The sequence below is a fragment of the Stegodyphus dumicola genome, chromosome 4 (genome assembly GCF_044657685.1).
Source record: "Stegodyphus dumicola isolate Sdum_Otavi_A_Nest chromosome 4, ASM4465768v1".
NCBI classification, from domain to species: Eukaryota; Metazoa; Arthropoda; class Arachnida; order Araneae; family Eresidae; genus Stegodyphus; species Stegodyphus dumicola.
This window is the reverse complement of record NC_140771.1, coordinates 184,075,647-184,101,814: the sequence shown is the minus strand read 5'-3', so window position 1 is coordinate 184,101,814 and position 26,168 is coordinate 184,075,647. Positions and strand designations below refer to the sequence as shown.

Sequence of the window (26,168 nt, the reverse complement as noted above, 5' to 3'; positions counted from 1 at the left end):
GATTTAAAGTGTGGTGAAAGGCAAACCGATGAAGGTAAACCCTAGTGCTGAAGTTGGATGTGTTATGTGTGACCAGAATGTCGAGAAACGGAAGAGAATTGCAAGTCTCAAGTTCAAAAGCGAACAGAACAGCAGGATCAATAAAATTCATTATTGAAAGAACTTTATTTAAATCCTCTTTATTACCTTGGGTAACAAACAGGGTAATCGTCTACGTAGCGGAACCATACAGGGAAGTTTAAAGTTTCAGACAATTTTGATTCATAATAATGCATGTAGATATCAACCAGGGCGGGACTGTGGGGGCTTCCCATAACTAATCCCTCAGTTTGTTTATAATATTTATTTTGGAAAACAAAATGCGTTTGTTTCAAACAGAGTTGAGTGAGAGAAATTAACTCATCAATTTCGTTGCAAGAGAAATGAAATTCGAGAAGTCTGGTTTATAGACATCTTAATGCTTCTTCCACTGGTACATTGGTGAATAATGATTTTACATCAAAAGAAACCATGAGTAAATTTCTAGGAGAAATGTTTTTAACTTTTTTTACAAACTCTATTGAATTTTGTAAGGTGTAAATGTTATAGTCGAATAGATTCTCATCTCAACAAACCAAAAGCCACACTCTTATTTTAGGAGATTATAAACATTTTATTGTCATTCTCTTCTTTCCATCAGTTAGCTATAAAGCACGTATTTTGCCGAAATTTAACTTTCGGATCAATAAAATTTCCATCAATAAAATTAATAAAATTTCGAGTTCCATACTCAAGGACCCCATTCCGGATATGAATTCCTGGGGTATTTACAGGATTCCTTGCCCTTTCAATTTTTCTGCTGCCAAAATTATTCAAATCTTCCATTGTTGAACTGGATTTTCTAGATGCATTTCACATTCAAAAAAATCTTTCTGTTCTTGTTAACGACCCTAATTCTAATTCATCTCTGCCTTCAGCGTTTAAGAAATTATGTTTTAGTTCTGATTTCATCAACAGATGGCGCCAGTAGCTTTTCTCCTGTTCAGGCTTTCTTATCTTATCTAATCATTATATCCTATCTCGTTCATTTGCGCTTTTGCAGCTGAGGATGATGGTTCAGTAAAACCATCGAAACTAGTTCTGTGAAAATTTTAAAATATAAAGCTGATTTTTGTTGTTTGATTTCTAAATTAATATATCACTTGCTTTTATTTTTACATAACTTTACGCCCTGAACGAAAATTGCGACATCAACCAAGAAAGGTTACATTAGTTTTAATACAAAATCTTGATAATTGTGAATATAACTTGAAAATAGTCATAACATTTCGTCTAATACTTTTTCAGCACAGAATACCATTTTGTCAAGATAGTTTTTCATATAAACCATGCTTTCATTTACGATGCTACTGTATTTTTAATCGTTTTTCTGTTGAGTATATATTTGTGCGCGTATGAAATACAACTGGAACATAGCCCCAAAATTTCTTTCAGCAACCATTTTCCTTTTAGGTTATAATAATTTCTTAATCTTAAAATAGGCTATTATAATTTCGATAATCATCATATTATTAATTAAAATTTATGTAAATGTTGGTACTCGCTATAATTAATGAATGAGTCTGTCAGTTTTCGCATAGCTGTTCTATGCTTGGATGACTGCTGGTAAGAAGCACGAGAGTTACAGTACTTTAAATCTCTTTTTTATAACTAGACTAGAACGGGAAACCCATTGCTAGGGTAACCGGTAATAAGTCTAACAAAATTTTAGTCTAGACCATGTCTAATGATAGACGACTGTCGTGTGGAATTTCCAAACTCTGAGCTGTTCAGCTATAGTGCGATATACACAGTTAATCTGAATTTTATATTTGCTCATTTTTTTACGAATACCACAACGGCGGGTTTTGAGGAACATAGACTAAGAAACTTTGAATGAATCAGTTGCTAATTAGACCCAAAATTATTTTAACTTTTTTGTGGAATTTTATTTCGGACAAAAGGATTAAGTGAATTTTAAGAGATACTTGGCACGGTCTCCTATTTTGGAAATTTTCTGAACCAATCCAATATTAAAGACTCCTAAATACTATACAAAGTTAGAGGCATCTATTAGTCCAAGCAAGAGAAAAAGAAGAAAATGTAAAATACTAGCAATTTTAATAATAGTATATAATCGTAATGTATTTCTATAATACTCCTTAAAAAATACAATTGTATGTGTTTAGTTCCTAGCCTGTGGCGTAGAAGTGTTGTAGAACATGATTTTGATTGGTAACCATACAAGGAAAATTGCCTAGAGAAGACATTCTGACTATTGTAAATTCACATGCCCAGTTACTCAAGCCTGTACTGCAAACTACTCCAAACAGAAGTCATAGCGTATAAAAATACAAAATAAGAAAAAAACCTAGCAGTGCGGATTAGTTTTCATTTTGAAAAAAGGGGTCGTTTCCCAGGGAATACTGTCTGGACAAAAGGATGGACATGATACCCTAGAATGCTTTGATAGTGATTGGATGTGATCTTCCCATGCAGAATAATAAGTGGCTCAAAACTGCGCCAAGATATCGCACTCCATACCATAATGGCGTCACCCCCATGCTTCACAGTCGGCAAGAGGCAGTCAGCATGAAACGCTTCTTTGGGCGTTCTCCACACATAAACGTGTCCGATCGTCTGAAATAGGGTGAATGACGATTCATCTGACCATATTACCTATTGCCACTGCTGTGGGGGCAAACCTTTGTGATCTCTGCACCATTGGTGTCGCTTGAAAGCATTAGTTGCTGTCACCAAGGGTCTACGAATTGCCACTCTGCCATAAATGTTCGCAGCATGAAGTTCCCTTTTGACAGTTTTTGTTGAAATGGAGTCCTGGAGATACTGTTCATTTCGGATATTATTTCGGATAGCGATTGCTTGTGCTTTCGGGCTACTATGCGCTTCAAGACCCATCTATCCCTATCAGTCAGCCTTGACTTTCGGCCACTGTTATGCTTTGAAGACGTCGTCTTACCCTCTTTCGTACGCGGCTGATACCATACTCCTTGCCCAACCCACAAGGTTTACTATTTCTGTAACCGATGCTCCACTTAAACACGCTCCAACTATCATTCCTCTTTGGAACTCTGACAGGCCTGACATTTAAATTTCTCACAGACAGTTCGATCGAAGCATTCAACGCAGGTGACTGCTGTTGAGAGACTGATACCTTCCCCTTCACGCTCACTAGGTGGCAGACTTCTGTTGCACGTGGCGCGGCTATACTGCAGGTGTGAAATAAGTCATACTTTTTCAGAGGTGTTCGCATTATTTTGTCCTCCATCTGTATATCAGAAACAAATTTCAATTCAACAATTCCTTTTATTTGTGTATATGTTTAAGAAATGTTTCTTCTTCCTCATGGCATGCTTTTGTAGTGTAATTGGTAGCACGTCCAACTGGTTATCGGGAGATCCAAAATCGAATCCTGGTGAGAGCTTAGTTGATATATTCATGTTTTCTGCTTCGATAACTCTAATACACTGTGAAATTGGCGTCCATCTAAAGTGTGTCGAATGATAATTTTTCACAACGTAGTTTTGGCGACTGTCTTCTTCTTCACCAGTGGCCAAAAATTTAAATGATCTGAAAAGGCACCATTAGAATGCCAAGTAAATTGTAGCCACAAATTTCAATTGAAATAAAAATTTAATTTAGTCCCCTTCGACTGCCTAGTTTCCTTTTCATTACGGATTCAACTTTTTAACATTCTACGCAATCAGAATTCTTCCTCTTCAATATGGACTTACGTTCTTTGCTATCTACATGCTGTACCGTTAGTATTTCTGCGTTTCTACGTCCCAGTGTTCCTACATCAGTAATTGTAAATTTGTTTTCATCACAAACACACACGCACATACACATATATATATAATAAAACAAGAGACACAGTGTACGTAACACAACAAAGCTACATGATATAAATCGTAGTAATTATAGTAAAAAACATGTTACATCTACATAAATTCTATATTTAGAAATACTAATTATCTAATGTTTGTTTTCAATAATAAATCTTATTTGTTCTTTGAATCCTTTAACACAAGACTCACTTGAAAGATCACAGATAGAGTAATGTTTGTCAGTTCTATATTTATTTTTCAAAAACAGGAGAGACATATATAGTGAAGGGTATTTACTTCAATGGAAACCTTTCCACAGCGAAATTCGAAGTTCTAATTAAAAATTCTTTAAATTACTTCCGAATATTTGTTGTAAATGATAGTATGTAGTTGATAAATGAGAAGTGAAATAATCTCTCCTAATGCTTTTGATGCTATTCTTTGAGACATGTTTAATAGATGAAGCTGCATGTTTCGCTTTAATCCACTATTTCTTGTCATATATTTATCATTTCCTTTTACAGACGACGTTTCACAGAGTTTTATGATAAATTTATATCAATATCCTCTTTTAATCTGCAATGTTTGCTATCTAGTCAACTAGCACTCTATTCAATAAGCTAAAGCTTCCTCTAAGCCGACAAAGTTAAAGTTTGTCTCTTTGTTAGACTTGATTTATAATTTCTTTTAAAGAATGATGACTGATCCATAATATAGTCTTGCACAGAGCTAACTTTTCCAGCTGGAACACTGTAATGGTTTACTGAAGTGAACGGTTTCGGTGTGAATTAAATTTCCATGCTATAATACAACAAATACTGCACATCCTCCATAGAAACCTCTCACCTACGTAATACAACAAAAACTCATTAAGAGTGTTCTTCGAGAAAGAAAGCAGATTGAGCAATGGCAATTTCGCAGGGTACTGGATACGATCTTCAGCGATAGTCAAGTAGAAAACAGCAAATGCCACTAATTCTTTGGACAGCTCATGAAAGGGAGCATATGTAGTCAGTCGTTCTAAAAAAGGTAGCATAGGAGGTGGATAAATCGCCTAGGAAAACAAAAGTACTGGTTAAACTTTAAGACAAACGAAAAAGAAAGATCACAATGTCACAAAAGCAAAAACTTTTTAAACCACGTAGAACAAGAATTAATGCAAACCATGATTTTGTCCATTATAACGAAGCGCCAAAGCCCTGTCCAATAGAAACAGTTTGCTCAGAATTACATTAACCGCTTCTTGCAAAGTGGTAAGAATGCCCATAACACAAAGGACTTCAAATTTAAGTTCAATATAGGCATTTCCCCAAGGACATACATCTACATAAATTGTGTCTCAGCAATGCCTGCAATCGCGAACACAAACAGCAAATCATCAGTAGCTGAAGAAATTCTCAGAAATTCCTCCAGAGACCAAGGCAGCAAAGGTTCCTCAATGCAGCAAAGTGGGAAGCTGCAATACAGAGAGAATAATTGACAAACTCTTTCCCAACGTTAACTCCTCTCCTATTTATGTTACCAGACAAATCACGTGGTTTATCACAAGGCATGGCCCTTTTCCAACGTACTTCTGTGCAAGGAATCTTTCTTCACCAGATTGGTGTATGTGCAGAAAGGGGTCATCCGGAACATTATCTTTTTTCCTGCCCATTAACAGAGTCACTTCATCTAAAGAAGCCAAATTCAGAAAAGGATTTATCCCTAAACTAAGACATGCACTAAAAGCTAAGCACTTAGGGAATAAAATTGTGAAAGTTATCGTAACCAGAAATCAAGAGCTATGCGGCGCAAATCAGCCTCAAAAAAAGTGCTTAATAACAGCAAAACAAAGCCATTAAATATAGGTACAATATCTCCGCGTGCAACTTCACACGAATGCTATAAGCCTCGCTAGATAACATGAAGTAGGACACAGAGCACTCATAAATAATGCAAAGGGCTAAGCTTATATATCTTTAAGCAACGAATGGTCAGGTGGTAAGAAAATGCAATCATTTCGTACGCAGTTAAATGCCATACCCCCTACACCTAACCTAACCTACGTTTAAGGAGAACAAAAGATCCTACGGAAAGGCAGGCGTCAACAAATAACAGAGATTTATGTTTTTGAGATTATAAGTAATTTTTCACAGTTTCTACTGCGAAACGTTAGTTGTATAACATAAATTGAAACTTTTTAGGATTTTTTACCCATCTTGCAACCTAACCATAAATTTTCATCATTTAAAATTTGAATAACACTACTGTAAAAAAAGCATCGCCTTATTCTAATAGCATTTTGCATTATAATATGTATATATAAAATATTGTGTAGAATGTTCATAAATAACTTTCGTTACTTGTAGTCATTCTGAATAAACCAAGTACCTTAAACTTCTTTTTACTAATTAGCTAAATTAATAATTAGCTAAATGAGTTTTACTCAAAGTTAATTAAATTTGAATAAGGAAGGGCTTGAAATGGAGTTCTTTATACCAACTTCTAAATGTACAAGTTACCTAAATAAATTTTCAGACTGGAATAATTAAAATTTACCCCAACAGCATCCCAAGTGTATATTTCATAATTATTTCCTTTAGTTCATTTCAGGATATTGAACTCATAAATATTAGGTAATTATGTCTATGTTGCAGACAGTTTTTTCTACTTATCTTCATTACGGAATTAAATTTGAAAACTTCTTAAAATATTCTCTAAGAGTTTTACCATAGTTTTTTATCATTTTTATTAATAAATTTTGAAAAAAATACACTATGGCTACTGGCTTAAGTAGCCAAAGACTTCGTGAAGTACTTCTTTCTAAGAGAAACTGTCTTGCATCCACAAGTGCCAAAATGTGACATGGTAGAGTATTATGAAAACCCTTATGCAGTCAGCCCGAATCAAATTCAAGTAAGTACCATTAGTCACCATTTTTATAAACTGATATATCTTTTTTTATCAGAGACAACGCGTACCTAACGCATACCTAACATGTACAATCAGAGATATTTTATTACCCTGACTGCTTGAACTTTTTTTTCAGGGTAGACAGATATACATATCGGCAGCCTTGTACAGCCTGTACGCACAGAATGTAAATTAGATAAAATTCTTGGGAAATGAAATACATAAATAGTACTTAAAGTCAAACTTTTAACACTAGAATGGCGGATGTAGAACTTCTGACCTCAAACGAAATTGAATTTTTCGTATTTTTTATTTTCTTTTAAAATATTTTGATATTTTTTTTTACTTTTCCTAATACTTAGTTAGATAACAAAACAATTCATTTGGTCTGTTTTAAATGATTATTTTTCTTTATACACCTAGAACTATGGCTAGAGGTTATTTTCACTGTTCTTCCCTGTTTAAGAGAAGGCTAACACTGTGTGGTGTTGCAGCTTTTTAGCGCCATTTGATTGGGTTTTTCCCTTATTTTCATATCTGATGCTATTCGACAAGTGATGCTTTCGTTATCCAAACGAGTTTCATGTTTCTTGCCTGAAATATGTAGAAAGTTCTTTATCTTTTTCTGTAGCACACAGTACTCTTTATTTCCCTTGTAGTTTGCGGAAGCAGTCATGGGGCAGAGCGATGAAAAAACATGGAAAAAGCCTGTGAGATTACACCCTTTTATCGAACAGCTAAATATGAAGGAACCTCGTGAACAGCTAAGTGAATAATCGCTTTAGTTCAGGAACAGAGACTTAAACTCGAGAAGGATTAATTACCCTTTATTTCCAAAATAAGAGTTAAACAGTCGACTCTTTTTCTCATGGCGTACAGCAAAGTCCTCACTTGGGCTTGAACTTAATATCGAATAAGCTAGTGAAGCCATCAATTGCCTGAAATACGGCCGAGCGTAATAAAAACTTAAAGAGAGACGTAGCCAAAAGGCGAATGCATGCTAGTCAGAAACTCTGAGGCTGTCTATCTCAGTCAGTGTAACTTCGACTTAAATACCACTCTCATTTGTATTAAACGCGATTCTAAAAACACATTCTGGTAGGAAATTGTAAGCTGAAATTAGGAAGGACAGGAAAGTAGTTTTAACTAAAATTAATTGTTAGAAAATTAGGATAAACCTTACAAGCGTCCAATAAGAAAAATGAAGACAAATTAGATGTTTTAAAAATGAAAAATCAGTCAAAAGACGAAGAAGCAGCAAATGATAGGCACAGTGTTTGAAAATAAATATATTTCAGCGAATTCACTTAAGATTTCCCTCCTCAAAATGCTTTAAAAGAAACAGACTAACTAATTTTACGAAGAGAAAAGCAATTAGTGGAACACAAGTAGCGCATGGAGATTCAGAAGGTATTTTCTCCTTCCTTCCAGCATGCCTTCATGGTAGCACACTTGGCACGTATTCGAGATTCGACTTCCGGTGAAGGCACTGCGGATTTCTTCAGTTTCCTGACTGTAAAATTCTAAAATTACTTTCTCTATAGTGGCTCCCGAACTAAAAGATGGTAAACAATAATTCATCACCGCTAAGATTTTGCGATTGGGTCCCTGAATCACCAATCGCCCTTTAAAAGGTGGGTATATCTTCCCTCCTTCAGCATGTGTTCATGGTGTAACGGTAGCACACTCGGCTCGTATTCGAGAGGTCCAGGTTCGACTTCCTACTCCCGTTCCAGCGTTGAGTGACATTGCCAAGCTGGTTCCGGCTAGATAAGTTATTTTTTTTTTCATATTATGTTTTGTCTAGAGTTCCTTAAATTTTTCTTAATTTACACATAATCAGAGTAAATGTAAGGGATTGAAATGAATGAGCAGTTTGAATTTTTCTTCGCTGTATTTTTCTGATGTCGATAATAATGAAAATAACTCAGTTGATGGCCTTTTATTGCAGTAATGTAATAGTGGTTAATTAAGAAACTTATTTTAGTGTGATACAATGATAACTGCTATATTAAAATTGTCAAAGCCTGTTCTGTGTCAGGATAAAATAATAGACATGATTTTCTCAATACACGTACTTCTCATTTTTATTACTTATCAATTAACCAATAACCTAAGGCCCTAAATTGAATAAAATAGATTAATTGGTTAAACTGCTTTACTTATTATTTGTATTTCTTAACATAATCACTTAGCATGCACGGTCCCGGTAATAATAAACACAACCATAGTCTCCTTTACTACGGTCTTAAATTTGTACTTTTTGAGTGTGTGTGTGTGAAATGGATCTGAATATGGATTATAATTTTAAATTAGAAATAAGGAAATACATTCCTTTAAATTTAAGTAATTTGCAAGCACATGAGTTTGTTTTGGTAAGTAAATTAAAAAGTAAATTTTGTGTCTGAAATGGGCACAATATTACAGTAAAATTACAAATTGGTTGTGTGTCAATACTGGAGCTTCACATTGCTGCGAAATCTATACTGTTCTGCAAATAGCATTCCCTTCTAGTAAAAACGTATATTTATCAATATTTTTCACTAGGATATGCATAGAAATGTTAATCACGTAATCTATTAAGATTAAAAACCTTTTTCTAAATTGACAATTTATTTCAGAGATTTATTCGCTCTTCAGACTGTGTAGGCCTCTTAATATGATGTCCAAATTGAAAATTTATTATGTCGGTAAATTTTTGTCGCACGAGAGTCACAGTTATTGTGTTTATGTTTCATAATGCGCATAAAATTTTAAGTATAGAGGGGCATTAAAAAGTTAGATTTCGTAATTGTTTTATAAAATTGCTTTTTGAAAATTTCTCAACACCAAAATGTCAATATTTGTCTTACTTAATTTTTTTTGTGTGTTTGGAAGTATATTTCTGCGAAAATTTAGGCCCGGTAAGGACTTTTGCGGATGCGGTGCATTTCACATTCGATTATTTATTCATACCAATAATTAACATACTTCTTCCAGTTACAAAATTAAATTAATGTAGCTTTATTTCTTTCTAGAGATTAAATCTGTGTTTGTGCTAGTCCTTTATTTCGCATGAAAAGTATTTATAAACATGCAAATTTTGAATCTTGGGAAACAAGTATGAATATAAGCCAGTTTTCAGTTCATTCGAGCATGAATATCCTTCATAATGTCATTTCTACAGAACGATACTTCGTTTGCTTTGCTAAAATCAAACAGTCTAGTACTGTCGAGTTATATAAGACGAGCCTTACAAATAATATAATGCATAAGATTCTTAAGCACTGGCATTCGTCCCGCTTTCAAATACCGACAAATTAGCTGAATCTATGAAGATTTCTGAATGCTATAGGAATGTCCTCCACGAAGGCATCCTTTTCTTAGTCTAGTAATCCTTTTGTGGTTTATCTTCAGCAACTAACCATTAATTACATAACATGGAATTTTTAAAGAACGAAACTATTACACGTTTTAAGATTATTAGACAAGGAAATTATCTCAAGTCATTTATTTTGTTCTTTTTATGTAACTTCGCGTATTCTTACGATTACTTTGTTTGTTGTCTGTTTTTATTTCACCAAAAGTTTTGTTTCTTCACCCAAGTTTATTAAAGACAAGTCTTTGTTCCTAGTTACATATTTGTTATTCAGAATTAAAAAAAGATCTTCAGCATAATGACTGTTTCAGCTTTATGAGTTATTTCTTGCACAAATATTCGTCATTTTCAGAGATTCATGCATAACAAACAACAGGTGCTTGCATAATGATATCCTATCCTAATAAATCTTTAAATCAATGAACGAATAAATTTGCATAACATTAACTTTACTAAATCAATACAAAGAAGGCGAACACACACAAAATAAGTTTAATTGAAAATACTGTACCATCTTTTCATATCAGATATTATTTGTGTCTTTCTCTTAGTTCTACACGTAACATAGACAGACCATTTGCATTAATAAAAATTTGCAATAATATATCATCTCCAAACAGCAGCACATCTCTGTTTCTCACCTGACTTAAAGCTACAGCGAATGCAGATGCCGCACAACTAAACCAGGCTTCCAGCGCAATATACTATGCATACGTTCGGCTACATGTTAAATTCCCTCTCAACACCAATAAGCTCTGTTTCGGTTTCAATAGTTTCTATCAAGAATGAATACGAAATCAAGAGCGTCAGCTTGAAATGAAGCCCACTTTTCTCTTGCTAACATGAAAGGACATGTCACTCAATAAAAGTTTGACGTCTAGAAGCGTCAATTTTGTTGTGATTTGTGCTGGAGTGTGCATTCATTCAGTTGAAATTTTCCATTCACTTTGTGTTTCTCGCCTTTCATAGAAGCGTGATGAAAATAGAATTTCCACGAACGGAATGTTTTCCGGGAATCTCATTTATTTGCGAATGCTTTGAAGGAATTTGTAAAGCTTCCTTTAATAATGCGTCGAAATTCATTGAAGCAAGTATGATGAGATGAAAGAGGCTTTCTATAAATCGCAGACACTGATGTAATGCAAATGAACCAAGTGTTCATGATTCCTCGACTAACGTAAAAAAGAAATAACCATTTGCAATCTATTTGCTTATACTACTGAGGTTTGAAAGACCAGCTTAATTTAAATTCACATACTATGCGCTCAGTTATTGTAACGACTATGCGTAATGTACTTACTTCGACAACCTGAGGTTCATTTTTCAATAAACAAAGAATGAAACAGAATGGCATACTTTAAAATATTTTTATTCATTATACCTACTTTTAAAACAATATCATTATCATCAAACAACATATTTAATTTAACGGTTGCCAAAGGTAAATTGGACACATATACCTTTCTGTAAGTTTCTCTAGACGATTATTTCGCGGTATTAACCTATGTCAGGAAAGCTTTGTTTTTCATGTATTTAGTTTCTATGTATCAATAAAATGTATCAATTGCATCTTGTATCAATATGCTGATCTTATTTCCTGGCAGTTATTTACAATTGATAACAATTTATATAACGTCATACAAAAAATTAATTACATAATACTTATATCCTTCGTCTGCATATTAGTTCAATTTTTGAAGATGTCTCGGGTTGTGTATGATGTAATGCTGTCAGTTATAAAAATATCCACAACTTGCGTTCATGATATACAACAGCTTTTTTATAAATTGCGCGTAGTAGTTTCGTTAATTTGCCTTTGATGTACGGCTGAACTTCTATTAACTGAGACTATTATCTGAAGTATCTGTTAACTAACCTAGACTCAAGCTAAAATCAGAGCTAACCGATCGAGAATCGATTTACCGAATCTAGATCTAACCAAGTTAGAAACAATTTACCGAAATCACTGTAACATTAGAAAGGGCACAGGGAAAATCAGTAATACTCGCGTACTTTGTTGTTGTTGCATGGAACAATGATTTCCAGAACTTACTACAAAGAAAGGTTGGACTTCTATTTTCCGCCCCCAATTTTAAGGAAGAGCACCCCGGAGGGATTCGGGGTCTCCCACCCCTCTCCCTTCCACCAATCCACACGAGAGGACTTCCGACTCGCCGCATATTTAGAGTGCCGCCATGCCACACCTACTCTATTACATTTACAAATATCCATGGCTTCTCCGGGATTCGAACCCGGGCCCTTCGTTACCCTACTAGGCTCCCCCTAACCACTATATTGTCTGGGCGACATTCGCGCATTTTATCAGTAATCAAGGAGAGGATCACTCTTTTCTTATCAGTGATGAGTCATTGAATGCCCTTCCAAGTGTACATTACGGTAAATAATATGGTATCAATATGCTAAAATAGTAAAAGCCATATTATCTGATCTTGAACGCGTAGAAGGAGTTTTAAAGGAGAAAGTTTCGAAATGACCAAATATAAAATACAGCAAAATATTTTAAAGTTTTAAGTTACGAAGAAATCATTCAAGATTACATAAAATCAATTCCGGTCCTCATAAAGGGAGAGCTTTGAATTACACATTTGTAAGGAACGTCACCCATTAGTTGCCAGGCAGCGGTGGACTTTTATCGGTAGCTGTGTATACACACATGAGCAGTCTGCCTCGCCAAATATTTGCCACACATGAGCCAAAAACACCGCTAAGAGTATTTGAGGTTATACATGTAAATACTTCCTATAATAATTATTTTATGATAAATTTCATTAGATTATAGTTTAATTAGCTTGCAGAACTATAAGATATTTCTGACTGTAGCTCAGATTTGATTGATTCAAAAGTACTCCAACACGCATGATATCATCTTTATTTAAAGAAAAATTAAGAAATATTCACTTTTTGACGTAACACCTTTTCCCGTTTTAAGGGAGGCAGTTTCCGAAGAGAAAACGTTCACCTAAGTTCTTATGATTAAACAATATCCAGCATGGTTTAGTTCGTCTGACTTTAGTGGTCCTCTGTGTTGCTCAGCAGGTTTTCTTGTATTACATATGAACTTGAAAACAAAACTTTAAAATCTGATTAATTTCAAATAATCATTATTCAAGTTCCTCAGATTGTCTAAAACATCACTATCTAGAGTCAATACAGTATTTACAAGAGGTCGCAATTCCTTTAGGTAAAAATTGTCTGTAGAACTTGCCATGTCTAACCTGGCCTCATATGTCTTCTGCCATTTTTCTCTTTGGCTCGAGGTAAGAGCAATTTTATAATATCAATGGAAGTACTAGTAGCAAAATATTAATTCATTTATGTCATAGGAAGTCAAACTACGAAACAAACTATAATTGAAGCTACTATAATAATTGAAAAAATAGTGTAACCATACTTTTTCAAGAGAAAGAGACCTTACTTTAAAATTTGTAACTTTAAATTTTACACACCCATAAAAATTGAAACCAGAAAAACAAAGTATACAGAAAGCTGAAATATTTTTTGGGGGGGTTAACTAACATTAAAGCATTTAAGATGCAATAACCCGTCGAACAAATATTAATTTAGAAGTCAAACAACAAAAATCAGCGTTAAATTTTTAAATTTTCACAGGACTAGTTTCTATGGCTTTACCGAACCATCATAGTCTGCTACAAAAGCGCAAATGAACGAGATACGATATAATGATTATGGTAAATATGAACGAGATACGATATAATGATTATGGTAAATAAGATAAAATAAGAAAGCCTGGACAGGGGTCAAGCTATTAGCGTCATCTGTTGATGAAACCAGAACTAAAACATAATTTCTTTAAAGGTTGAAGGCACAGATGGATTGGAATTAGGGTCGTTAACTAGAACAGAAAGATTTTTTTTGAATGTGAAATGCCTCTAGAAAATCCAGTTCTTCAATAGAAGTTTTTTTTGAAGTCTTCTGTTGCCCAGCATTGTTAGTCCGAAAATCACACTTATCACAAAAATTATTCAAAAAAAAAAAAAAAAAATACGTAAGCATTGGCAATACAAAATCCGAAAGTAGGAATTCAAATTAACTATTATTTTGATATAATTGACATCTAAAACTATTATTAGAAAAAGAGCTTAAGTTATATTTTGTACTGCAATAACGTTCGAGTATTAATATCATAAATTTTAACAAAAATGTAATATTTAAAGTTCATGTTGAAATAATCGTTAAGATATTCAAATTAAATTAAACTTCTTATTTTCTGTATTTTCGTATGTAATTAAGTCTCTGTAGCCTTATTTCTGAGCCGAGGAGAACTTTAATATTCTCTCTTTTCATATACTTGACTAATAGAAAATTAGGAAACTTACTACACAGTTTTAATCGTCCTTACTTTAATGTAAATATTGGGCATTACGCGTTTCATTAAATTTTTGTTGGTATGTACATTTGCATGTTAGCAACATAAATTGTCTGCTGCCAATTTTACAGTTGCATTCATTCATTAACGTGTCAGCCTGTATCAAACTGAAATATAACCTACGGATTAAAATAAAAGCATACTTTCAAACAATATGTTCTGTTATTAAAAATTGCAATTATTATCCAATCATATAATTATTTATGCAATGGAAAGCAAAACCTGAACACCTGCGCATAAGGTAACGCTTGAAATATGAAAATTAGGCGACTGACAATGCTTTGAGAAATGATACCTTTTGAAATTTGAGTACGCACTAAGTTGTATTGCAAAGTGAATGATGTTTCTGAGAGTGATTAGCGTCCATAGTTTTGACTCAAAAAAATCGTTTCAGTGAAGTAGAAAATGGATGTTAATTGGTATACTTGATACGCAATCAAATAAGAAATGGAGGTCGGCCACGATTTAAGTCAGATTGAAAACGTAAGGCCACTTTTTAAGCAGTGAATCAGTTAATATTCAGCTTGGTCAATGGAGATCAATTATTTCATTCGCAGACCGTTTTCTGGCACTGTTGGCTGGAAAAGCGGAAAGAGTTGGTATTATACATTCAGGCTATCACAAAGACGGTCATCTGCGAAGCAACTCACTAGTGTTTTTGAATTTCTCAGGGCTGCCTTACACTGCAAGTTCAATATTGCTATCCTCATGCTTGGCGTGGCAAAACTGTAGACCATGCCTAGCATGAGAGTCTCATTTACAAATGGATTGACCTGCATTTTGACAAAAAGATTATTTTACTTCTGCATCCTTTCATGACAAACCGAACATTCTAAGTTCTGGTCCGGAACTGTATTTCAAAAAAGACTCTAGGCAACGCAGGAGTACTCCATTGGTCACGTATCGACCCAACTGTGTATTTATGTCACATTGCAGACTTTCCCAAGTATATATGTAGTTCCACTTCATTGCTTATCTTTTACGCCGATGATGCAGACGACGTGGTTCTAAAGTCGACTAACGTTAATGATGCCATCAGGAAGTTGTAGATGACAGGTAAGCGGGTGTATGCCTCTCGTCCTCCACTATCCAACACTTATTGAACAATTTAAAGATTAAAGGGGCTAGGTGGCTGTCAATGGCTACAGAATTGGGAACAGAGAGTGCAAGAAAGATACTGCAATATCAGAATAGAAAACGGAGATCATAAAGGGTAAAAGTGACACAATGAATAAATAGTGCAATATAAAAGCACATAAGAAGTTAATACTTAATAAAATAAATAAGTAGTTCAATGAACAAGTAGTACAGTATCAAAGTACATTTAGTAGACAGGTGAAGTAAGGCGAGGACACCTAACCTTTAGTATAGGTAAGCAAGTATACGTCCCACGTCCTGGCTGGCAACAACAATTTCCTGGAGCTCATGGGAGCACTGTTCGAGAGTTTAGACGAACACGAATGCACTGAGTATGCTTAAGTTCGTGTTTCGCCATATATTGCGACACGCCTGATTATAATATGTTGTGTATAACGCTACTTGTTCAGCCTTGTACTCATTTGATTGACTTGAGAAAACCTTGTACTCATTTGATTGACTGAAAACGTTGTTTTCTACAACACGTTTTGTGCAAACTCAAGTGGCTAGCAGTGCACTGTCTTTTCTTTTCTAGAAGTAAGAAAAAGACATAAAAAAAGATATTTTAAAATCTGAATCTCTAAATAATTAATAAGCAATGTTTCGCGAGATTTCCGTATATCATCTTCATTATCTCCAAAATAACTCTAAACTTGCAATATTGGAATATTACATCGTAGCTCAAAGAAATGTATTAAAATGTATACAATCGTAATCTGTGCGAGATAAAATTTATATATATTGTATTTTCAGTTCAATGAAATATATATTAAATTTTCAGTGCTACTATACATGATTATTGGAGTAAATATTTAAGAAAGTTATTTCATATTTTGTACGAATAATGAGATAATAATGATTTTATAATAAATTTATGGCGAATTATTATGATAATTTGTGTTGCAAATTTGAAAGGATCATACACAGGAAAAAATAAAAATTTCAGTTTTTATCTTGAAATCCATTCTTATGAAGCGCTATTCACTTTCTAGAGCAAAGCACTCACTACGAAAGAAAAGACTTTAATTAAATTAATTTTAATTTTATAAGATAATTAATTTTGAATTTTAATAAAAATACCTGAATCACTATAGTCTCTTACTTTAGAACAGGCATTTCAGGGTTAGTTCCCTCCTTGATAATTCCGACTTGGGTTGTAACCATAGCAACGATAGCTGCGATAAATGTCTGGGTCCTAATTCTGATGTTTGTTGCTGACCACACGGAAAATGAAGATCCAAAGGACTTGGAGCTCCTACTTTAAAAGAAGCATATTATAGAAAGCCTTTAGTTCAGAAATATGTCCAGAAATCTGAACGCTCACTTAAGCCCCCCCCAAAAAAAACCCTTATTAAAACACTAGAATTACAGAAGGGGTCATTTTGACACCTATCGAACTTTTATCTCTGACAGCTCTTCTTTTTTTTCGCAAATATCTAAATCTTTTCTCGACTTTTCCTAAATCATTGTGATTTACGAAATAGTAAAAATTTCAAGAAAATTGTATTTTTATTTTAGGCCTAACAAATGATTATACCTAGAAATACGGCAGGTGTCATTTTGATCCCTTTGAGAGAAATACATTCCATTGTATTATCTGAAAACTGTTACTTCTGTAAACTATTTTTATTTGCACCTGCTAAACAAAATACAAACAATAGAAAAGAATATGGTGGGTCTGCGTAGTTTCACATCTGCCAGTCACATGAATATGTGCAATACTTTTCTTTGTGGAAAGAAAACAGGGAAAAGAGATTATTATGAGCTGAACTTTGATCTGAACGTTTGTAGATTTTTTGTAGATATTTTGTTTATTATTAATAACAAGTTTTAGTGGAAAACTTTATTCTATTTACATGAATTTGTTATAGTGGCGTACTAATGGTGCGTAGAAAAGGATTAACGTATGAAGAAATCGTGAAACTGATGCAAGAACTATCTGATACCGATTCCGGTTTTGAAATCGAAAATAATTCTACAGAATAAAGATGGAGATGAAACATCTTGTGATTCTTAATTTTATTATAGAGAAGCAATATCATCCTCTAGCTCAAGTGAAAGTACAAATGGATTTGTTTCTACGAGTTCAAATTCTTCTGTACCTAAGAATGCCAAAGCGGGAACTAGTAGACGCTCAAAAGGGAATGTGAAATTAACATAATTCAGACTAACACTTGTAAAGAAATTGCTAGTGATGGAACTGTATGGAAAGTAGAAAATACTTCAAATAATTCTGGTAGGCGACCCTTGCAAAATATCTTGAGAGAAAATGCAGGACTGACATCCTATGCTAGACGTCACATTTGTTCTGCTTAGTGCGATGAAACATTTTATGCGTCATAAAGGAGTGTACTGATACTGAAGCCAAGCGTAAACTTCATAATGACTCTTTCACTATTTTATTAACAGAACTGGAAGCATTCATAGCGTTGTTGTACGTAAGGGGGGGGGCATTAGCCGCCAAGAGCTTACCAATTCTTAGTTTGTGGTCCAAGACTTGGGGACCAAAGTTTTTTCATGAAACTATGAGTAGGGATAGGTTTCTGGAAATTATGAAATTTCTTTGTTTTGATAATAAACTAACAAGGTCTTCACGTTTGCAGTGTGATACATTTGCACTAATATCCGAGGTATGGAATACTTTTATAGAAAATTGTTAGCTTTGCTACAAACCAAATGAAAACATTATGATTGATGAACAGTGAACAGTTATTCCCTACAAAAACAAGATGCCGTTTTTTGCAGTATATGCCTAACAAGCCGGATAAATTCGGAATAAAATTTTGGCTAGCAGTAGACGTTAGGGCAAAATATTTATTAAACGATTTCCATATTTAGGAAAAGATGAAATGAGACCAAGTGATCAAAGTTTAGGAGAGAACGTAGTAAATCGTTTAGTTTATCCTTACAAAAATATTGGCTGAAATATAACTACAGACAGTTTCTTAACATCAGTAAAGCTTACGAAATCCCTAAAATCAAAAAGAGTGAGTCATGTTGGAACAGTAAATCGCGCAAAAAGAGAAATTCCCTCTATTTTAAAAAATGTAAGAAACGAACTTTTTTCTTCAGTTGTGATAAAATACGACTATATAACACTTATATCATATCAAGGTAAAAACAAGAAAAATATAATTTTGCTAAGTACACTCCATTCATCAGTTGAATTTGAATCTAATGAAAAGAAGGTTCCTGATATAATACAGTTTCACAATTCTACAAAATTCAGGGTAGATGTTTTGGATCAAATGGCAAGAAAGTACTCCGTGAAAGCACCATCACGCCATTGGCCAGTACATGTATTCTACAATATTTTGGACTTATTATTAGCAGGAATAAATGCGTGGATTCTGTATAAGGAAGTTACAAAAGAAAATATCGGCAGAAGGGATTTTCTATTGCATTTGGCAAACTAAGAGAAGAATATATATCTAGTAAAAACAATTTTGTTCTCTCTTCAAGTGGCTTTGTGGATGGAAAAAAAAGGGGAGAAGAAATGTCAAGTAAGGAAATGCAAAGGTAACAAAACTTCTAATATTTGCGACAACTGTAATAAATATGTATGCTGATATTGTACACAAAAAATCAGAAAGATAAGCCTGTATGCTAATTGCTGCGCTGACTAATATATTATCTGTAAATAAAATATTACTATATATTTCTATGTACTCTTTATACCAAAAAGTTTATTTTAAAATACTTTAATATTTAGATTAAAAACCACTTTTTTTGGAAAAATTTGCGTAAATATTTATACATTTTATTTTCTGTGTTTCTCAAATGTAAGCTATCGAAAATGGGGGGGAGTTACATTTTTCGCTGGAATATTTAAATGCTTGTTCATTATTTGACTACATGCCTGTAAAGTCTCTATATTCTTTAAAATAAACTGTAGTTATCATAATTTGCATTATTTTAATTTCTTTTTCACAAATATATTATATCATATAGAGAAATATGCCAACATCTTATCAAGGGGTCAAAATGACACCCACCGTATTTCTAGGTATAAGCGATAAGCAACGGAGGACGTGGGCACTGTCCCTTTACCAAAAGGTTAATCGGTGTAGCACCACGTCCACCTATATCTAGAGCCCAAAGAGGAATCACAAGACGCCACGCACCGGGCGCCCAAACCCACAGCCAAATTCAACCCGGGGGCAGTCCAACAGACCAAATGCCCACGAAAGACAGTCCCAACAACCGTAATTCTAGGTATACGAAGACCACCGTAATTCTAGTGTTAAACTACACAGTAACATGCGAAACAAAATAATTGACTGAATGTACTAAAAAACCGCTGGCATGAAAAAATGTCGCTCATTAGGGATTATCGTCCAAATTCCGTTATTAGGAATATAAGAATTTCTTTTATAAAAATACTTGGTTGCTTTTTACCTTGAATGCTGAAAAGGATTGAAATAGAATCAAATAATTTGATTATTAGAAAATCTTTATTCGATGTTTTTATTAAAACAGAGAGATCAAACTAAAAATAATTACAAATATTCATATTCTCATTTTTTATTCATTAATGGGGTATTCATAGATGATCTCAAAAATATATTTGGTTGCTTGTTATTTCGTGTTTCAAGAATACCTTTTACATTTCTGTCTTTCAAGTATCTGTGCGTGTGAATGATCATTAAAAAGTTAATCAAAATCATATCATATACAAATGCAGTAATTTTGCGTTTAAAATTAGGGAAAAAGGGAATGTTAGTTTGGTGTAGATTTTGAATAATACTGTATCGATCTCGAAAGCGATCAAACACAAGTCCCTCTTCTAAAGGAACAAAAAAAATTGCCTGTTGAATTTCACATCTCCTACAGATATAACCCATTCTAATTTTACTGGAAAGTTTTTAGTTATTTTGACTAAACCAAAACTGAGTTTTAGAGGAATGGGACAGCGTAACTGCTCTGAGATGAAGAACTAGAATAATTTATGCATTATGCATTAAAGTTTCATATAATGATATTAATCATATATAATTAAGTACATTAAAAATTTCTTGAACCAAAAAAATGTTATTTTTTATTAAATATGCTTTTAGTTCGACTCTGAAAATTTTCTTAAAGCTACACGCTTTAAGAAAAAATAGGATTATTATTATTCTCAACTTTAAATTAATCTTCTGTTACCTTTCAACCAGAACGTGCATTTTATTAAAATCATTCATGTGAAGAGACGAATTACAATAGAAAAAACATACAAAAAATGACTGAAAATGAATATTCATTAATTTCGGAGCAAAATCATTTCATTCTTTTACACTTTTCACATTTTTAAATAAATTCACTTTTTTTTCTCTATAAAACCAATTGTTGTTGAGAAATGGGCAAAAAGTCTTTTCTCTTCGCATTACTTTAACAAAATGTTTTTTTTTTATCAAAGAAGAAAAGAATATTTTTCATCATTGTTATTCTGGAAAAAATAAAAGTATTGTTATCTTTTCCTTCTCAGCACCACTTTCTGTACAAGTGATTCCCAAATTCCAGAGTATTGATGTAGGAAAATCCACAACCTTCAACTGCTCTTTTTCTGGCCATCCAGTGGTCACGATCGAATGGATGAAGGATGGAATGCCCTTGCGGGCCGGATCTCGAGTGGAGTTTCCTTCGCGGGATATTCTTTATCTGACCTCTGTCCAGAGAGATGATAAAGGAATGTTCCAGTGCTTCGTGTCCAATGATTTCGATTCCGCCCAAGGCACAGCGCAACTGACGTTAGGAGGTAAGGTCTACAGATTTATGTCCATTTATGTTTATTACATCTTGTTTTAGCTTCGCTATCTTCCGTACATGATGAATAAAAAAGGGAATTAAGGATTACAGTAGTAAAGAAAATTAAGGATATGGAATGTAAAGGATGTGCGCAGTGTTTTCATGAATGTATCCGGGTAAATATCTTTTGCAAGACCGTCCGTAACGTCATGATCTTACTCTAACAAAAGTAACACCCCGAAGAACAAGTATTAAATATATTGAAACAAGAAGAACGCGCTTACGTTTTGTAAATTTTCAAGAAAAAGGATATTTATATTTACCAAATTTTTCTATTAATTTACCTCCTGCATTGCATATAATTAAGTAACTCCAGCAAATATACTTGGTTCAGCCCTTGCACATTATTATCCCCCTCAGCCAGTCCAGCTGTAGTACTTTTCTTCAATACTCAATTCACCTACCAAGCTTCTTTAGTCCCTTTACAGCTCCTGTCCTCCTCACCTGGACTTCTGCTGCCCAGTTTATTCCGGATGATCGGATTTTCTCTGAACATGGAACTGATGTTCTTAACTGATGTTTCTCTGAACACGGAACTGAAGCCCCTTGTTGACAGACCTTTTACCCACAACTTCATCATCTTCGACTGATCCCTGCAACTTCTGAAATGCTTATCTACAACACTTCTAAACTGCTTATCTCTCAATGAATGAACACCCTATTAATGCTTGCCAATATTCGAAAAGTGACGCCGTTGTTCGATAGACATAGGGCATTTCAGCCCAGGCTACCTTAAAGCTAAACGTTTGTTCAGGGACAGCTGCAATTTTTAAAAAAATTTATTTCCTATTATCAGATCAGCCGCAGAAACTTTAAAAAAATTGCACCATACAACTAAAATTTCTGGATATGTTACCATTATAGACAGAAATAAATTTTAAGTTTTTGAAATTTTGAAAATTATCTTACGTAAAAAAACGAAGTAAAATAAAACTTTAAATTAGAAGCATTTTTCTCGATTTCGCATTTTCCGAAATGGTAAAATTTTGTACTTAAAAGAAATTTAATTTTATAGAGCTCCTGAATCTTTCTTTCCTTTCCTTGAAAGTGGTTTAAGTCACAGAATTTTGACATCTTTTAGACGCCGTTCACATGCAACGCTCCTTCGCACAGCTGCCGTTAGCAAGAGGAGAAAAAGGAGACATGAAAGAGTTTCGTCTTCAGGACCCGTTCAGAAGACCAGCGTCTTCCTTCCCTTTACACCTAAGCCTCTGTGAACAATCACGTCTCCGAACTGGCCGATTTCTAATACTGTTTACATATTTTTAACGTTGTTTACTGTTGTTAATTTTGTAATCTGTACTTTCGCAACTGGTACCTGAACTTTCCTAATAGTTCTTGAAAAATACATGCTTTTTAATTATCATTATTATTATTTTATAAGCTGTTATTTAGTTTACTCTTTGGTGCTTGTCGCTACGGTTAAAAGATGGTTATGGATTTTTCCTGATAAGATATAGAACTGGTTTTCGCTACCGGTCGAATCTGCTCTTGCGAACGGGGCTTAGATGCTATTGCATGCTGCGTAATGGATTTTGAAATATGTTTCATTAAAGGGCAGTTTAAAAATATTAATTTTTTCATGTTTTCACGTATGACAAGACTAACATTTGCTCAGTCTGAAAACCTTTACTATTCGATTAATTTTTTTTTAACTCAGAGCCGAGACTGAACACTAGTCAACTGCAACAAGAAATATTTAATCTTTCAAACATTTTAAAACATCTCGTACATTAAACATCTTTCATATCGAGCGTCCTTTACGTTTTAATATTATACAGAAGTATAATTTTGCCTTGATATTTGTTACTCAGTCACATGGAAATTATGCGACTAGTGGACTCGGACGTTTTTTCATGAAGGTGGACGATATATGTGAATTGAATACAGATAATCGAGCATCTCGATTTTCAGCTTCGATTTTGGAAGATAAGTACTACTAACAATATCCATGAGTTTAAAAAAAGTAAATGCCATCGTTTTCTTATTTTTTTTTTTAAATTTCATTAAGGAACATTTATATGATGACATAAGCATCACAAATGTTAGTCATAAGGTGTAAAATTAATTAACCTCTTTCACAGTTTTTGAAAACGTTTTAAGCTGTAATCAATCAGTTTACGTAAATCTGCGCATGCGTGAATGTATCTACAAATCTTGAGCTTGCTTTCTTCGATATGATTGATAGGTTCTTATGACAACTTGGCATCGCTTTGAAAACTTAAAGATTTAAGCAAAATCCTTATAGCAAGTTCTAGTTGCCTAGGAACAAAGTTCTGATTATGCTAGTTATGATCGTTAAACCGTCAAATAAATATCCTTTTAAGTTCTTCTTAGATTGAAGCAGATAAAGTCACATGACGCGACGCTCCTACAGATGTAAAAAGGGAATATCTGAGTTATCGTTTATAGCAATCATCTCGAATTATAAAAACGCTGAACGCTTTTCCCGCTACTATCTGATTTATGATCTGACATAATTACACTTTTTTATACTCATCTGAAAATATTGTATGAAGTCCAACTGAGGCACGTAGCAATAGATGATATTTAATAAAATTTCAGTATTACTTATATCTCAGAATAATTGACTTACTATTGTCTTCAGGATTAGGACCGATGTATTCACCAGAAATGGTGAATAGGTTTGACTTGCGTAAGAGGTATTTCAATGCTTACGCATTTGTTTTCTGCTAAGTGAATCAATATATTGGATGATAGAATTCCCCCAGGGAATAAAATTTACCCCAAAGACAGAAGCATATGTTATGAAAATCTCTACCTAACGTATCTTGCCTACATATGTTAATTCTCATACCAGACATTTTTTGTCTGATAGTTCTGCTATATGTATGCTAATCGTTTAACAGAAGGTTATCTAAAGTGGTGCTATTTGCGGTTAGATAATAGCTGATAACCATTTTACGATATTTATATACGGAGGATATACGATATTTATCCGGATATTGCAGATAATGCAACTACTAATATTGTACTATATGTAATTATAAAATATCTGAGTGTACATTCGTTGACAGCACACTGCATCTGTTAATGCTTATATTGTTCAGGGCGACGTTTCTGAATATGAGCACAACTGTGATATTTCTTCTATAAACAATCGGGTAAGCTCATATGCCGTCATGTATGTCTAACTGATATTAGACAGGCAAACTAAATTTACTGCAATTAAATTTAATTTAATTGCTAGAAAAAATAAAATAATTAAAATACTTGATAAATTACTATTTACAAGCTAAATAATTTGACTCTAAAGTTTGAAAATCTGATTAAGAAAGAGAAAAATCGTTTTCCCTACGAAAACCTTTAGCAAATTTTAAATCAGGAATAAGAATATAAATTTGTGGTTGAAAGAACAAAATAAACATTTAGAATAACAAGAGTATTATACATAACCGCAGTTAGTAGCAGTGCTTGAACTGGAAAAATTTAACAAGATCCTTCCTGAGCATTTTGGTATCTCGATCATTAAACTTTTCTGCATTTTAGTCTAGAAAAAAATTATTTCATTCCAAAAACCTAACAAGATGAGCTATTTTTCGTTGTTTGTTCTCAGTTTCGTGACTAGTATTTGTCAAACATCCTCGCTAAATTCTGCTTGCTAAAATTATATACATATATATGTTTATAAAAGCACTTTTACGTCACTTTAAAATGTTATATTTTGCAAGTTATTATAACTGAATATATTATGTTGGAAATGGTAAACTCACTAAATTTCCAAGTAATATTTTTGACTTTTTTCAGAAACTCAAGCTAGTGTTACATAGAAATTTCTTTCGGTATAAAATTATTTCCTACTTTTTCTAACAAAAAGGATACCGCGAAATAAATTGATACTCATTTAGAAGAACTTAACTGCTATATATGTCTCAAAGTTTGCGAAATATTTTGTGAAAGTAACATTAAGAAAATATAGGATTTTTCTGTATGTGAGTAATAATAATTGTTAGAAACACTTACTCTTTTTAAACTATTAAATTTCAGAATTCATTTATTAAAAACATGAATAAGCTTCATTTATATCAATACACACATTTTCTAGCACTTATAAAATTAGATTTAATAAATTTATTAAATTATATTTAATAATTTTATTATTTTGCAAATATAAAAAGACATTTGTATAATATATCTGATATTTATTAAGTGTAACCTAATAAATATCAGATCTACTCAGAGATTTTCTCCCGTTCATTTACTATTTTTATCTCTTGAAAATCGTCAGAATAAAATTGCTCGGTACGCATTCTTTATCAGGAGAAGATTGAAAAAGAAGATTTACTGTATTTCGTATCTTAAAGAAGTTGAGTGACTATTAATTTTACTTTTACAGTGACTTTGTTACAGATCTATACCATGCTACCTTGAATCATTAATTCCAAATTCATATGCTAAAATAACCAGAGGGAAAAGTATATGATAAAAGAAATATGTGACTAAATTCTTACTGAATCTCTTTACTTAGTGACCTTAATATCAATTGACTAGAGTTTCTATTTGACTAAAACACACAAGTTTTTGAGTATTTAAAGTTAAAAAAATAATGTATTTTTTCCTTTGTTGTTTGTTTTAAAAAATGCTGGTATTTTTACTTTTTCTGTTTTCTGTTTTGTTTTCTTGTTGGTTTATCAAGATGGTTTAATGAGGTTTCTTTGCGTCGTTCTTTCCATATGCATATGCGAGTCCTTTTTCCTTT

At 33.3% G+C, this 26,168-nt stretch overlaps 1 protein-coding gene across 1 annotated transcript in view; it reads left to right on the top strand.

Moving 5' to 3' along the window:
* LOC118186524 (cell adhesion molecule Dscam1-like) overlaps nt 1–26,168 on the top strand; it is a 685,332-nt gene that overhangs the window by 359,330 nt on the left and 299,834 nt on the right. The window contains exon 6 of the mRNA XM_085815869.1: nt 21,129–21,398. Coding sequence (XP_085671995.1) covers nt 21,129–21,398 — 270 coding nt within the window. The remainder of the gene's footprint in view (nt 1–21,128; nt 21,399–26,168) is intronic.